Source organism: Bubalus kerabau, chromosome 1 (assembly GCF_029407905.1).
Source record: "Bubalus kerabau isolate K-KA32 ecotype Philippines breed swamp buffalo chromosome 1, PCC_UOA_SB_1v2, whole genome shotgun sequence".
Classification (NCBI taxonomy): domain Eukaryota; kingdom Metazoa; phylum Chordata; class Mammalia; order Artiodactyla; family Bovidae; genus Bubalus; species Bubalus kerabau.
In genome coordinates this window covers 15703704-15717948 of record NC_073624.1, presented here as the reverse complement: position 1 = coordinate 15717948, position 14245 = coordinate 15703704, and the positions used below count along the sequence as shown (strand labels likewise).

The window sequence follows — 14245 nt, the reverse complement described above, 5'->3', positions numbered from 1 at the left end:
TTGCTTCTGGGTTGCCTGTTCTGGGTCCAACTATATTCTCCCTCTTGGTTCCCCAGGTGCGGCTGGACTCTGCTCCTACCATCTGCCACGACAACGTCATGAAGCAGACCATGGTGGATTCCTCCTGCAGGGTCCTCACCAGTGATATTTTCCGAGAGTGCAACAGGCTGGTGAGGGCAGTGGGGGGCCTGGGAGACAGGCACTTCTAACCGTGGATGTTTCCAGGAGCTTTAGAAATGATCTGTAGTTGCTCACCTCTTGTGGCTTCAGTCTAAGAAACAGAAGGAATAATTGATGGCTTATCAGGAAAGCAATGCTTGGCAAAGCCTTTTTCTTCTGTGCAATGGTTGGCTCTCTGTGCATCCTGGCTGAGCTGCCCTTCTGGCCTCAGTCTTGGGGCTTGTCCCCCACAGGTTACCTTATCTCTAACCTCAGAATGGTGGGTTCCCTTCTCCTGCCCCTGCTGTGTTTCTGGCCCCAGACATCCCACCCGTGCCCTGGGCTCCCAGGTCTTGTCTTACAGAAACTCTTCTGGTCTTACAGCCAGATTAAAAAAAAATTTTTTTTTTGGCTGCTCTGCGTGGCATGTGGGATCTTAGTTCCCTGACCAGAGAATGAACCGGTGCGCCCTGCATTGGGAGTGCAGAATCCCAACTACTGGACCACCAAGGAAATCCCCTTAAAGCCAGATTTTGAGCCTGCATTTTATGGCTTCTTTTGATGTCTTTAACTCACGTGGTGATGAGGAATTTCTCCGCAAAAGGTTCAGTGTAGGTTTCTGTCTCTGTCTGAATGTATATATGCGCACGTGTGTATCTGTGGGTACGTGTGTATTTGTGTATGTATGTACACATGTAGGGGAAGTCACAGACAGGTGCCCAGGCCTGCTGCTTCGTCGTGTCGCCCTCGTGGGAGTGGCTGAACACCTGTGTTTCATCTCTTCCTGTCCAGCCAGTGAATTTTAGTCCCTCAGGACCCAGAAGGATAGGTAGGATCCCCTGGTTTGGTGGAGACCCCGGGCGCTTGAGCAGGAAGTGGGGAAGCAGTGAGAGGGTCAAAGAAACCAAGGCTGTGGGGCACAGTGAGCTGCTTAATGTCCGGTTCATTCCAACCGCAACTCCCCCGAGCAAGGCTGGTGTGTGGGGGTCAGGTGTGCGGCAGGTGGAAAGTGGGAGGTGGTTAGGGCTTGAATGTAGACGGCAGGTGGGCTTCCCCTAGGGTAGGTTTGGGGTCGGAGTCCAGGAGCACTGGGCTAGCCAAGGTCCAGCACGTCAGCCTATAGCATCTTAGCGGGACAGTATGGGTGGTCCTGATGGGTTTTTGGTTTTCTTGGTCTCTCTGCTGAGTGGAGGCCAGGAAAGAGTGTGTGTGTGTGTGTTGTGTTTATGTAAAGCACCCAGACTCCCATGAGGGTGGGAGTGGGTTATAGGGATGGATGATGGCTCATCAGGTGCCTGGAACAGATGGGTTGAAAGGAATGTTCTTCTGAAAAATTCTCAGGCACATCTCATCTATGAGAGGCTGGCAAGCCTGCCTTTTCCCCCCTTTTCTGGAATCCAGATGAGAACATAGGATTTCTGCCTTTTTACCCACCCCCTCCTGGAGACTATGGCCTCACATCTCTCCTTCTGCTCTGGAGCCGCTGTCCCTACTCTGATCAACGGCACATTCCTGCCTGGCCGAGGGCCAGAGTCCCCAAGCGCAGCCCTGGGTCACAGCCGCCCGCGCCCCCCTTGCAGGTGAACCCCGAGCCGTACCTGGATGTTTGCATCTATGACAGCTGCTCCTGCGAGTCCATTGGGGACTGCGCCTGCTTCTGTGACTCCATCGCTGCCTACGCCCACGAGTGTGCCCAGCACGGCGAGGTGGTGACCTGGAGGACAGCCACACTGTGCCGTGAGTCCCGCGGTCCCTCGCGATCCTGGCCATGCCCCCTCCCCTCACACAGCTGGACCGTGAGACCCTGGGGGTGGACGCCTTGGTGGGGGAGAAAGACCCACTTGGGGGTGAAAGCCGAGGTGGAGGGGTCAGGACACAGGTGTGTGTGAGGAGGGTCAGGATTGAATAGAGCAACAGGGAGAGCCTCTTCTAGAGAAATTCTGGGAGAAGAAGAGGGAGCGGTGATGAAGAGAAGAAAGAGGTCAGTGTGCCTGTAATTAGACTCGATCACATTTACCATCACAAGTGCTTCCTTGGTGGCTCTGACGGTAAAGAATCCTCCTGCAGTGCAGGATACCCGGATTTAATCCCTGGGTCGGGATGCTCCCCTGGAGAAGGGAATGACAACCCACTCCAGTCTTCCTGCCTGGAGAATCCCATGGACAAAGAAGCCTGGCAGGCTACAGTCCATGGGGTTGCAAAGAGTCGGACACGACTGAGCCGTTGTGATCGAGCAGCTCAGATACTTATGTCACCTCTTCCTCCCTGTGTTGAGCGACTGAACATTTTTATAAGGAAAACAGATTCAGAACCACTGGGTTCCTGGTTGGGGGGCTCTCAAAGCCCAGATGCATCGGACGTGGGTGACTGTGTATTTCCCCAGCACCATTGTCTCCTCCCCCGGGCCGTCACCCTCCTGGGTCTCCCGCCATCTGTCCATGGCTGCATGGGGTTGCCCGGGGCCTTGATAACCATCTGCCTGTTTGGGGGTCTGCACAGCCCAGAATTGTGAGGAGCGGAACCTGAAGGAGAGTGGGTACCAATGCGAGTGGCGCTACAACAGCTGTGCTCCGGCCTGTCCAGTCACGTGCCAGCACCCGGAGCCCCTGGCCTGCCCCGTGCAGTGCGTGGAGGGCTGCCACGCACACTGCCCGCCTGGTGAGGCCCTGGCCCCGTGTGGGGATGGAGTGGAGGGTGGGGCTGGTCCTCAGGAAAGTGCCGCCCCGTCCTGCTTCGTCTCAGCCTCGCCCAAGGGCCCTTCTGTCCCCAGCCCCATCACCCTATGTCCTGTTTCTACGTCCTTCCACCAGAGCCAGGCCAGCTGAGATTTTTGCCAAGCTGAGCTCCCGTGTGATGCTTCTGGGGGTCAATTGATGGGTTTATCATCTGGAGCAGCACTTTCTGATAGAACTTTTTGCAATGCCGGGAGAGTTCAACTCAGATGTGGTTCATTGTGTCTAAGGAATTGAATGTTCAGTTTTGTTGATGTTACTTAATTTACATTCAAATGTAAGCAGCACTGGTGCTTAGTAGCTACAGCAGTGGGTAGCACAGGTTGAGAGTTATCAGGTATCTTCTTTGGTGGAGGAACAAAAAGACCCCTGGTGATGTCCTGGGATTTGGAGGAGGCAAGGTAGGAGAAGGAACCCCCCTCCCAATTTTGTAGGTGAAAGAATGCTCCCTAAGTGATTTGGTGGCCCTCGGGGGAGGCAGGCAGAGCTGGGACAGGCCCTCTGGTGCCAGGAGAGTCTTCCTTGCAGGCAAGGTGGGCACTTTGGCTCCTAATGAGAGGCTTGTCATGCAGGGAAAATCCTGGACGAGCTTTTGCAGACCTGCGTCAACCCCGAGGACTGCCCTGTGTGCCAGGTGGAGGGCCGGCGCTTAGCCTCCGGGAAGAAAGTGACCCTGAACCCTGGGGACCCTGAGCATTGCCAGATCTGGTAACACAGCACCCCCTACCCTGCCCCTGGTTGTCTGAATGATCAGCCTTACTGTCAAACCTGGGGGCCTGCTCGGAAGTGTCCGTTTGGGGAAGGACGTCTTGTTCTTGTTCGGTTTGCCTCTCTGTCTTTGAGGACAGACTAGATTTCTTCCCCAGGAAACACCTCTTAGGAGATTTAGGTTTTTATCTCTTGTTGCTGAAGGAAGGGCCTGGCCTCTTCTTGTCCCTGGAGGTGGCATCTAGTCTGGGGACAGGCATCTATGGATAGCAGATTTCTTGTTTACTGGACGTTGGGATGCAGGTGGGGGGGAAAGTGAGGTGGAGTCCCTGACCCTGTAGCAGGGCTCATACACTGCGGGCCACCGCCAAGGTGGCCAGGATGAGGCTCTCATAACTGGAGGGAGGCATGGGTCACTCCCCCTACCGATTGTAGGGGCCCCCTACTGCCCCATTGCCTGATTGCCTCTGGCAGCTGGCCCTGGGGAGGTGAGGAGGGGGTTGAGCTCTGAGCTTCCTGAAGCCCTGCTCCTAAGTCGAGAATTTGTGTTCCAACTTTGATATGCTCAGCACCACTCCTTATGGGATCCTAAACTCGAAAACTTAAACTCGCTGAGGAAGAAAGGGACCATTGCCACGGCTGCGAGGGCCAGACCCCGACTGCTTTCTGCCCGGGTGAATTTTCTAGCAAACACAGAAAACTCGAGAGTCTGTCACTCATGCTTTATCAACCAAGGATGGAGGCCCTAAATCACGTGGAGTATGAGGAAGTAGGAGTCGACTTTCTGCTAAGACCTTGCCTGCCCCCTGGCTGTGCCAAGGAGTAGGGGTTCTGAGCCGCAGGCACATGGGGAGGGCAGTGACCTGGGTACACGCTGCAGCTGCAAGCCCGTGTGGAGAGCGGTTCTGGAGCAGGCTGGGGACACTGCTGGGAGGCACTCCACAGGGATACTCCGGGGCTCAGGGCACTGCTGTCCCCCCACTCTATTGCGATGCTGAGAGCAAGTGGCCACAATGGCTGAGAGTGCCTGCAGAACAAGGTTCTAGCCTGAATGGGTCTCCACCGCAGGCAGCTTCTCCTGTGGCCTGGCAGACCCTGCCACTTTCCAGGACCCTGGTGAAAGGGAGAGAAGTGACCAGGGGACTGGAAACTTGCCATGGTGGGGTGATAAGTTGTGTGGGGGCTTGGGGCTGGGTGTGGGCATAGCCAGATCCTGGCATGTGATGGGCATAAACCGTCTGTCCATTGTGGGAAAGAATGAATGAGTTAATGTTGTTCCCCATCTAGCATCTTGGAGACCCGAGAACACCACCCCCAGTACTTCATTCTGCCAGATAAAGCTGGGATTTCAAACCTTTATTCATCTCTCCAAAATGATTTTACTCCAGTTTTCCTTTCTTCCTTAAAGCCCAACATGTTAAACATGCTACGGAGTTACGCAGCTTAGACTCTGTTTAATAAACACTGAAAAACATTTATCTTCAGCAGAGCATTTACAAGTCCTGGTCAGCATCAACATTACAGAGCAGTGTTTGTCTTTGGAGATATTTGGGAGAAGGCTTGGATTATAATTAAATATTTATGTTGCTAGAGGCATAGGTTGAAAATCAATCAAATTTGAATGGCTGTGTGGACTGCCGAGAAAGAAGAAAGATTCATTTTTAGGTCCTAGGTTGGGTAGAAGCTTTGGTTTTTAAGGGACTCACAACTCAAGGGAAGTGTGTATGTGTATATGTGTGTGCATGTGTGTATGTATGTATGTGTACATGTGTATGTGTATATTTATGCGTGTATATGTGTGCATGTGTATATATATGTGTGTGTGTGTGTGCTTCTTTCTGAACCATTTTGGTCTCTCCCCTCCTGCAGTCACTGTGATGGTGTCAGCCTCACTTGTGAAGCCTGCAGGGAGCCAGGAGGTCCGCCCCCCACTGAAGGCCCGGTCACCCCCACAACCCCATACGTGGAGGACATCCCGGAGCCGCCGCTGCACGACTTCTTCTGCAGCAAACTCCTGGACCTGGTCTTCCTGCTGGATGGCTCCTCCAAGCTGTCCGAGGCCGACTTCGAGACGTTGAAGGCATTCGTGGTAGGCATGATGGAGCGTCTGCACATTTCCCAGAAACGCATCCGTGTGGCCGTGGTGGAGTACCATGATGGCTCCCATGCCTACCTTGCGCTGCAAGACCGGAAACGGCCATCTGAGCTGCGGCGCATTGCCGGGCAGGTGAAGTACGCGGGCAGTGAGGTGGCTTCCACCAGTGAGGTCTTGAAGTACACGCTCTTCCAGATCTTCGGCAGGATTGACCGGCCTGAGGCCTCTCGTGTGGCCCTGCTGCTTACGGCCAGCCAGGAGCCCCCCAGGCTGGCCCGGAACTTGGTCCGCTACGTCCAGGGCCTGAAGAAGAAGAAGGTCTCCGTGGTCCCCGTGGGCATCGGGCCCCACGCCAGCCTCAAGCAGATCCGCCTCATCGAGAAGCAGGCATCTGAGAACAAAGCCTTTGTGCTAAGTGGCGTGCACGAGCTGGAGCAGCGGATGGACGAGATTGTCAGCTACCTCTGCGACCTCGCCCTCGAGGTGTCTGCCCCGACCCTGACGCAACGTCCCCTCACCGCACAGGTCACTGTGGCACCGCAGCTCCTGGGTCCTTCGCCGCCGGGACCCAAGAGGAGCTCTGTGGTCCTGGATGTGGCATTCCTCCTGGAAGGCTCGGACGAAGTGGGCGAGGCCAACTTCAACAGGAGCGCAGAGTTTGTGGAGGAGGTGATCCGACGCATGGACGTGGGCCGGGATGGCATCCACGTCACAGTGTTGCAGTACTCATATGTGGTGACTGTGGAGCACTCCTTCAGGGAGCCACAGTCCAAGGACGTGGTCCTGCAGCGACTCCGTGAAGTCCGCTACCGGGGTGGCAACCAGACAAACACGGGGCTGGCCCTGCAGTACCTGTCGGAGCATAGCTTCTCTGCCAGCCAGGGGGACCGGGAGCAGGCGCCCAACCTGGTCTACATGGTGACAGGAAGCCCGGCCTCGGACAAGATCCAGCGGATGCCTGGAGACATCCAGCTGGTGCCCATCGGCGTGGGCCCCCGCGTGGATGTGCAGGAGCTGGAGAGGGTCAGCTGGCCCCAGACCCCCATCTTCATCCAGGACTTCGAGAGGCTCCCCCGAGAAGCTCCAGATCTGGTGCTGCAGCGGTGCTGCTCCGAAGACGGCCCGCATCTCCCCACCCTCGCCCCTGCCCCAGGTATGTGGGGGCTTGGCGTTGGAGCGAGGACTTGGGGGGCTAGGGGCTGCCTTGGTGAAGATGCCGTTCTCAGGCTCCAATCTGTCTCTCTGCTCTGTGTTTTCTGTCACGTCTTGCCTTCAGGGAGAGGCATCTGTGGTCTTTTGAGGGGGAAGGATCTTTTCCTATGGGCTTCTGCGGTGGCTCAAACAGTAAAGATTCTGCAGAAACCAGATTCCATCACTGGGTTGGGGAGATCCCTAGAGAAGGGGCATGGCCACCCACTCCAGTATTCTTGCCTGGAGAATCCCTTGAGCAGAGATGCCTGGCAGGCTACAGTCATAGGGTTGCAAAGAGTCAGACAGAACTGAGTGACCCAGCATGCATACATCTGTAAGATGTGGATAATAATAGTGCTTACTTGTAAAATGCTTAGAATGGTACCTAGCACATAGCAAGCACTCAAAAATGGTTTATCTCCCCTGCTATTATTACTACCTTCTTAACTGATACTAACGACTGATCAGTTTCTAGTTCTTCTTTATTTACTTATTTATTTCTGGCTGTGCTGGGTCTTTGTTGCTGCACTCAGGCTTTTCTCTAGTTGTGGTGACTGGGGGCTACTCTGTGTTGTAGTGCAAGGGCTTCTCATTGTGGCAGTTTCTCTTGTTGTGGATCATGGGCTCTAGGGCGCTTGGGCTTCAGTAGTTGTGGTTCCCCAGCTCTAGAGTGCAGGCTGAACAGTTGCGATGCACGGGCTTAGTTGCTCCATGCATGTGGGATCTTCCCGGACGAGAGATGGAACCCGTGTCTCCTGCTTTGGTAGGTGGGCTCTTTACCACGGAGTCCCTGGGGAAGCCCAATCCCTAGTTCTAGAGTATCTTTATTTGGAGTGTTTGGACTCATTCCAGAACCACTAGCCTTCTTTCATTGTCTATGCCTTTGTTTCTTGGTTTTTATCTGGGCTACCGGTTTATCTAAACTCTTGTGATCTCTCAGTAATGGCTTCATCCAATCTCAGAATGGCATTTAGGGCAGAGTTTGTTTCCTCACGGTGATCATGACCCTGGTCCCAACCATCAACATGAGCTTTAGGCCTTTGCAATAGAATCACCTTCTAGCTCCTCACATGCCACCTGAGACCCACGGACACACAAGTCCACCTTCCAGGGGTGCTTTGCTCTTCTTCCTTTGCCATCCGCCTGTTTTCTGCTCCAGTCTATTGTTCAATTCCAGAAGAGCTGCAGCCCCCGAAACGGAGGGACAGGATGCCTCTGCCTCTTGCTGCCGCCTGTGGTGTTTAAACTGCCTTTGGGCGGTGTTGGCATCCCCCAACATCTCCACACCTGGGGTCTCGCAGCCCCCTTGCCTGCTGCCTGGCACCAGCTGCCACACCCATGCAGGACTGGGGGACATGCTTCCCTTATGTGGCGCCTCCCAGTCCAGCGCCCTGCACACACAGTCCAGTGAGTGTCTGCTTCAGGAGCTTGGGGCCTGTCCCCCACTGCCCTTGGCCACTCCCTCCTGTCTCTGCAGACTGCAGCCAGCCCCTGGATGTAGTTCTTCTCCTGGATGGCTCCTCCAACTCTCCAGCCTCTTACTTTGATGAAATGAAGAGTTTCGCCAAGGCTTTCATCTCAAAAGCCAACCTAGGTGAGTGAGGCGCCCGAAGCAGGGTGTTTTGGGGGCTCCCCGCTGATCCAGAGCGTGACTCCTGTACCCCATCTCCCGCCAGGCCCTCAGCTCACTCAGGTGTCGGTCCTGCAGTACGGAAGCGTCACCAACATCGACGTGTCCTGGAACGTGCACATGGACAAGGCCCACCTGCTGAGCCTTGTGGACCCCATGCAGCGCGAGGGAGGCCCCAGCCAAGTCGGTAAAGTGGGTGCGGGCTGGGGGGCAGGGGCCACGTGCAGCCCCCGCTCCTGGCACAAGTGACCGAGTGACCCCGGCTGGCCGTTGTTCCTTGGCCTTAGTTTCCTTTTCTGTAAACTGAGGGCTGAGACATTCTTCCTCCTCTCACCCATATGTGAGCCTCTCCGAGTCTCTGAGTCATTCCGTCTCAGTGATCCGAGGCTCCATCGGGAGACGGGGTGCTCAGCTGGCCTCAGGACCCCCATCCCTGAGTCAGGACTGATTGTGGGGCCCACTGTCTGTTCCCAGGGGAGGCGCTGTCCTTCGTGGTGCGCTACATCACGTCCCAAGTCCACGGGGCCAGGCCCGGTGCCTCCAAGGTGGTGGTGATCCTGGTCACAGGCTCCTCCATGGACTCAGTGGAGGCGGCCGCTGCTGCTGCCAGATCCAACCGTGAGTGTCCAGGGTTCAGCCCTGTGAGCCGGGGGTGGGCGTGGAGTGCTGGGTGAGGGGAATGATGTAGCATCTTCGTATCTCCCTGGAGAACAGCTCATTTTTTTTTTTTTTGTAGTTTTTAAAAAATTTATTTCTAATTGGAGGATAATTGCTTAAAAATATTGAGGCTCTACAAGTGGCTGGGTGAAGCTTCAGGCCAGACTACTCTGAACCCACTCGACCAGAGGTGGGCACAGACCCTTTCTCGTTCCTCTGTAACCGCAGGAGTGGCCGTGTTCCCCATCGGGATTGGGGACCAGTATGATGCAGCCCAGCTGAGGGTCTTGGCGGGTCCGGGGGCCAGCTCCAACGTGGCAGAGCTCCAGCGGATCGAAGACCTCCCCAGCATGGTTGCCCTTGGCAACTCCTTCTTCCAGAGGCTGTGCTCTGGTGAGTCTTGTGATGTCTCTCTTATCCCCTCAAAATAGAAGCAAAAGCAGTGAAACCCATCTCGACACTACAAGGTTCCCATACGTGAGATTTGGCCTTGAATTAAGACTGCTTTATAGGCCATGATCTATAAATTTCTGCTTGTGGGAGATTGTAAGACAAACCTCCAAGGGGCTGCCAGAAAGTTCTCTGTGTATATACTTCCTTCCCTCCTTACTGTCCTTGCTCACTATGGATGGGGCTTCTGGACAAAGAAACGGAAGGCAGAGGCAGGGAACCCTAACATCCACAGGTCATGGACCTCTTCTCCAGGCCCTGCACTCATGCTCAGCATGGGTGTAAAAGACTTCAGAAAAGCAACACAGATTTACCGTATAGCATGGAGATGTACATTCAAGATCTTGAAATAATCTATGATGGAATGTAATCTAAAAAAATATAGCAATCCCTTTGTGGTATACTTGAAACTGACACAGTATTGTCTATCAACTATACTTCAATAAAAAAGAAAATAAAAAGATTAAAAAAAGAAATACAGTAACATAGAATTTAACATCAAAGTACCATAGTTTAAATTGATTTAGGGTTAGAAGCTTTTTGTTTTTACCATTGCTGTTCAGTCACCAAGTCGTGTCTGACTCTCTGCAACCCCGTGAACTGCAGCACGTCAGACTTCCCTGTCCTTCACTATCTCCCGGAGTTTGCTCAAGTTCATGTCCATTGAATCGTGATGCCATCCAATTGTCTCACCCTCTGTCGTCTCCTTTTCCTCCTACTTCAATCTTTCCCAGCATCAAGGTCTTTTCCAATGAGTCAGCTCTTTGCATCAGGTGGTCAAAGTATTGGAGCTTCAGCTTCAACATCAGTCCTTCCAATGAATATTCAGGTTGATTTCCTTTAGGATTGACTGGGTTGATCTCCTTTTTTTCCGCACGCATGATATTTTTTAAACTTGTTTTTTTTTGTATTTTCCTAATATAATTAGATGTGAGTCCAAACCTACTAGGAGTTATTGCCCTGTCTTGCTAGATGATAGCTCTCTTGGTAGGAATTTTGAAGATCTCTTTCAAGGTTTCAGGATCTTGTCTCATTTCCCTCTTCTTACTAGGCACTGATATATTAATATCAATACATAGAAAAGAGGACAAGAAGATGTCGATTGTAGTTGTTGCCATGTTATTACTGTTGTATCACTATAATGACTAACAACCACGAAGCTTATGGAATTCTCTGGCGATCCAGTGGTTAGGACTGTACGCTCCCACTGCTGGGAGCATGGACTCGCTTCCCTGGTCAGGGAACTAAGATCCTGCAAGCCATAAGGCAAAGCCAAAAAAAAATAAAGCACCCCACAATGTTTGCCTGAAGAACCACAGGATGACTGCTTTCTAATCTCCCATACCCGAACCCTCACTGCTCATTTCACTCACATTCTTTTCAGTCATTCCAGCTTCAAGGACCAGCCAGGTAGCTGAGCGGATGGCTCACAATTTCTGGGTGGTGGGTGGGGACAGAGGTCTGACTTGTGTCTGTTTCAGGGTTCCTCAGTGTTTGCGTGGATGAGGACGGGAATGAGAGGAGGGTAAGTTCCTTTCTGTTGGCTTTGAAGGAAAGATCAGGAATGTATATTTGGAGTCCTCGACCCCCTGGTTAACATTTCCTCCTTTGGTCTGGGTCCAATAGCTTTTTTTTTTTTTTTTTTTTTTAATTGGAGGCTTCCTTGGGGGCTCAGTGGTAAAAAATCTGTCTGCCAAGGCAGGAGACACAGGTTCAATCCCTGATCTGGGCAGATCCTATATGCCGCGGAGCAACCAAGCCCGTGGGCCGTAACTATTGAGCCTGTGCTCTAGAGCCCGGGAGCCGCAGCTACTGAAGCCCGCACACCCTAGAGCCTGTGCTCCACCACAGGAGACGTCACCGCAATGAGACCCACGCACGGCAACTAGACAGTGGCCCCCACTCGCCACAACTAGAGAAAGCCCACACAGCAGCCAAGACCTAGCATGAAATAAATAATAATAAAAGCCTAAATAAGTAAATAAAAAATTAAAAAATTTTGGTTGGGGATGGGAGTGGATCCACCTGTAAATCTTACGTTCTGTCTCCTGTCTCCTTGCCATTCAGGCCCAAGTTGTAGTTTTTATATCTCCTGAGGGTGGGAGGGTTAGTTGCCTAGTGGATGTTGAAGTGCCTCACTCCAGTCCCTGCCCAAACGTGGTTCTTTCTCTGCAGCCTGGGGATGTCTGGACCTTGCTGGATCAGTGCCACACGGTGACTTGCCTGCCAGATGGCCAGACCTTGCTAAAGAGCCACCGGGTCAACTGCGATCAGGGACCACAGCCATCATGCCCCGACGGCCAGACCCCGCTCAGGATGGAGGAAGCCTGTGGCTGCCGCTGGGCCTGCCCCTGTGAGTCCTTTGCTTCCTCAGCCTGGGCAGTGTTCAGGGTCTGGTGCCTTTTGCTTGTCTGTGCCAAGAGGTAGACCAGAAGGCCATCTCCTGCCCCTACCACCCATGTTCCCTCACTCTCCTGTCCTTGGGACATGTTTCCATCCCATTCCAGGGCTCCCCATCTCCTTCCTGTGCCTTTTGGAGGGCACATCCCCAGATAATGCATAACCAGAGGGAGGAATTGATTTTCTGAGGTCAGTACTCAGCCTCTTGCTCTGTTGCTCAGTCATGTCTGACTCTTTGTGATCCCATGGACCGTAGCCCTCCAGGCTCCTCTGTCCATGGGATTCTCCAGGCAAGAATACTGGTTAGATGCCTGCTCCTGGGTAATAAATAAGACTTTGAACTTGAGTTAGAGCTGAAAAGCCTCCCTGATCCCAGCATGGACTGCCTGCCTCTGAGGATGGTGGGGCTGGAAGTGGATTCTGAAGTTCTTACATGATTGGTGCTTCCGTGGGAGGGCCCTGTGTTCTGGCCTAACAGGTGTTTAAGGCAGCTGCTCTTTCTTGCCAGCTCTCCCGAGTTTTCCTTTGATATCAGTTGTGTATTCTATATTCTTTGCCTGCCCACTGCTTCATCCTGCCATCCTTCTGGTTTGCTTTGTTTTGTTATTTTCATTTATTTGTTTTTGAATTCAACCCCTCACACAGGCTCTCTCTTTGTCTCTCTTTAGGTGTCCTCCTTACCATATAGAAGTTTGAGCACTTTTAGAGCAACCCTGGGCCTTCATTCCTTTGTGGACCGTATACAAAATACACACAAAGTAGTTTCAGATTTGCTACCAAGGAAGTTCCCTGGCAGTTCAGTCGTTAAGATGCCATGCTTCTAATGCAGGGGATGTGGGTTTGATCCCTGGTTGGGGATCAAAATCCCACAAGCCACGCAGCCAAAAAAAAAAAACCCATAAAAACAGAACTGCTAACCAATATCTTTATGAAAACCAAATATACTAACTAGAATATACATTCGTGCAGGGCTTCCCGGGTAGCTCAGCTGGTAAAGAATCTGCCTGCAATGCAGGAGACCCCAGTTCGATTCCTGGGTTGGAAAGATCCCCTGGAGAAGGGATAGGCTACACCCTCCAGTATGCTTGGGCTTCCTTGGTGGCTCAGCTGGCAAAGAATCCGCCTGCAATGTAGGAGACCTGGGTTCGATCCCTGGGTTGGGAAGATCCCCTGGAGAAGGGAAAGGATACCCAATCCAGTATTCAGGCCTGGAGAATTCCATAGTCCATGAGGTCGCAAAGAGTCAGACATGACTGAGCGACTTTCACTTTGGGTACAGAGTACATTTTTCACCAAAGTTATTTAGGTTAGTTTCCCCCTTCCCTGCTGTGTACTCACATTATTCATTACCATTCATTTGATTTTGTACCTGTTTGTGTTCCGTCTTGAATTTTCCTCTCCACCATCCTAGCTGATTCCATCTGTTTGCCTTCTGTGTGTGAGGCATTCACGTGGTTCTCAGTGTCAGAAGTCTATAGAAAGATATGCCCAGAAGTCTCCCTGTTGGTTCAAAGAGAGCAGAGCAGATAGGAGAGGATCACAGAAGTTAAGTCATTTAGGTGGCAGAGCTACTCCCACTAACTGCCAGCTTAACACCATTTCACTGAAACAGCTCATCCCAGGTGGGCAAAGCCACTCCCACTAACCTGCCAGCTTAATGCCATTTCTTTATCTTGGGACTTACTACGTTCTTGTGGCAGCTGGGGCTGGACTGCTTAAGAGTTGGCCACAGGGACTTCCCTGGTGGTCCAGTGGCTTAGGCTCCACATTCCCAATGCAGGGCCCTGGGTTTGATTCCTGATTGGAGAACTAGATCCCACATGCTGCAACTGAAAGATTCTGCATGTGGCAACTAAGACCAGATAGATATTTTCTTTTAAAAAAAGACTTTACGGTACCCCCGCTGGGGTGTCTGGGAACACTTACAGCGTGGATGTCAGTGGGGTGGTAGCATTCAGGACTGTTGCTTGGATGTGACCGGCTGCCCAGGATGTGGGGAACTTTGAGTAGAAGAGCATCTGGGAGCCAATCAGCCCTGAACAATGGTGTATCATTTGCCAGGGTCTGTGCTGCCTTGGTATATGGGTCACTCTTGCTGTGGAGGTCTCCTGGGCCTGGCAGAGAGCAAGGGTGGTGTTAGTGAGTCCTTGCTGACCCCCTGGATCTGCCTCTCAGTTCTTGGTTTCCATTTCTTCACAACCATAGATGTGGTCATGGTTTGTT

At 52.6% G+C, this 14245-nt stretch overlaps 1 protein-coding gene across 1 annotated transcript in view; it reads left to right on the top strand.

The window, feature by feature from the left end:
- The window catches only part of VWF (von Willebrand factor), a 122320-nt gene that overhangs the window by 70466 nt on the left and 37609 nt on the right, over positions 1-14245 (top strand). Inside the window, exons 24-34 of the mRNA XM_055568893.1 lie at positions 57-170; positions 1740-1896; positions 2659-2817; positions 3464-3599; positions 5469-6847; positions 8363-8479; positions 8562-8702; positions 8990-9133; positions 9401-9565; positions 11104-11147; positions 11798-11975. Of these exons, the coding sequence (XP_055424868.1) occupies positions 57-170; positions 1740-1896; positions 2659-2817; positions 3464-3599; positions 5469-6847; positions 8363-8479; positions 8562-8702; positions 8990-9133; positions 9401-9565; positions 11104-11147; positions 11798-11975 (2734 nt within the window). The remainder of the gene's footprint in view (positions 1-56; positions 171-1739; positions 1897-2658; positions 2818-3463; positions 3600-5468; positions 6848-8362; positions 8480-8561; positions 8703-8989; positions 9134-9400; positions 9566-11103; positions 11148-11797; positions 11976-14245) is intronic.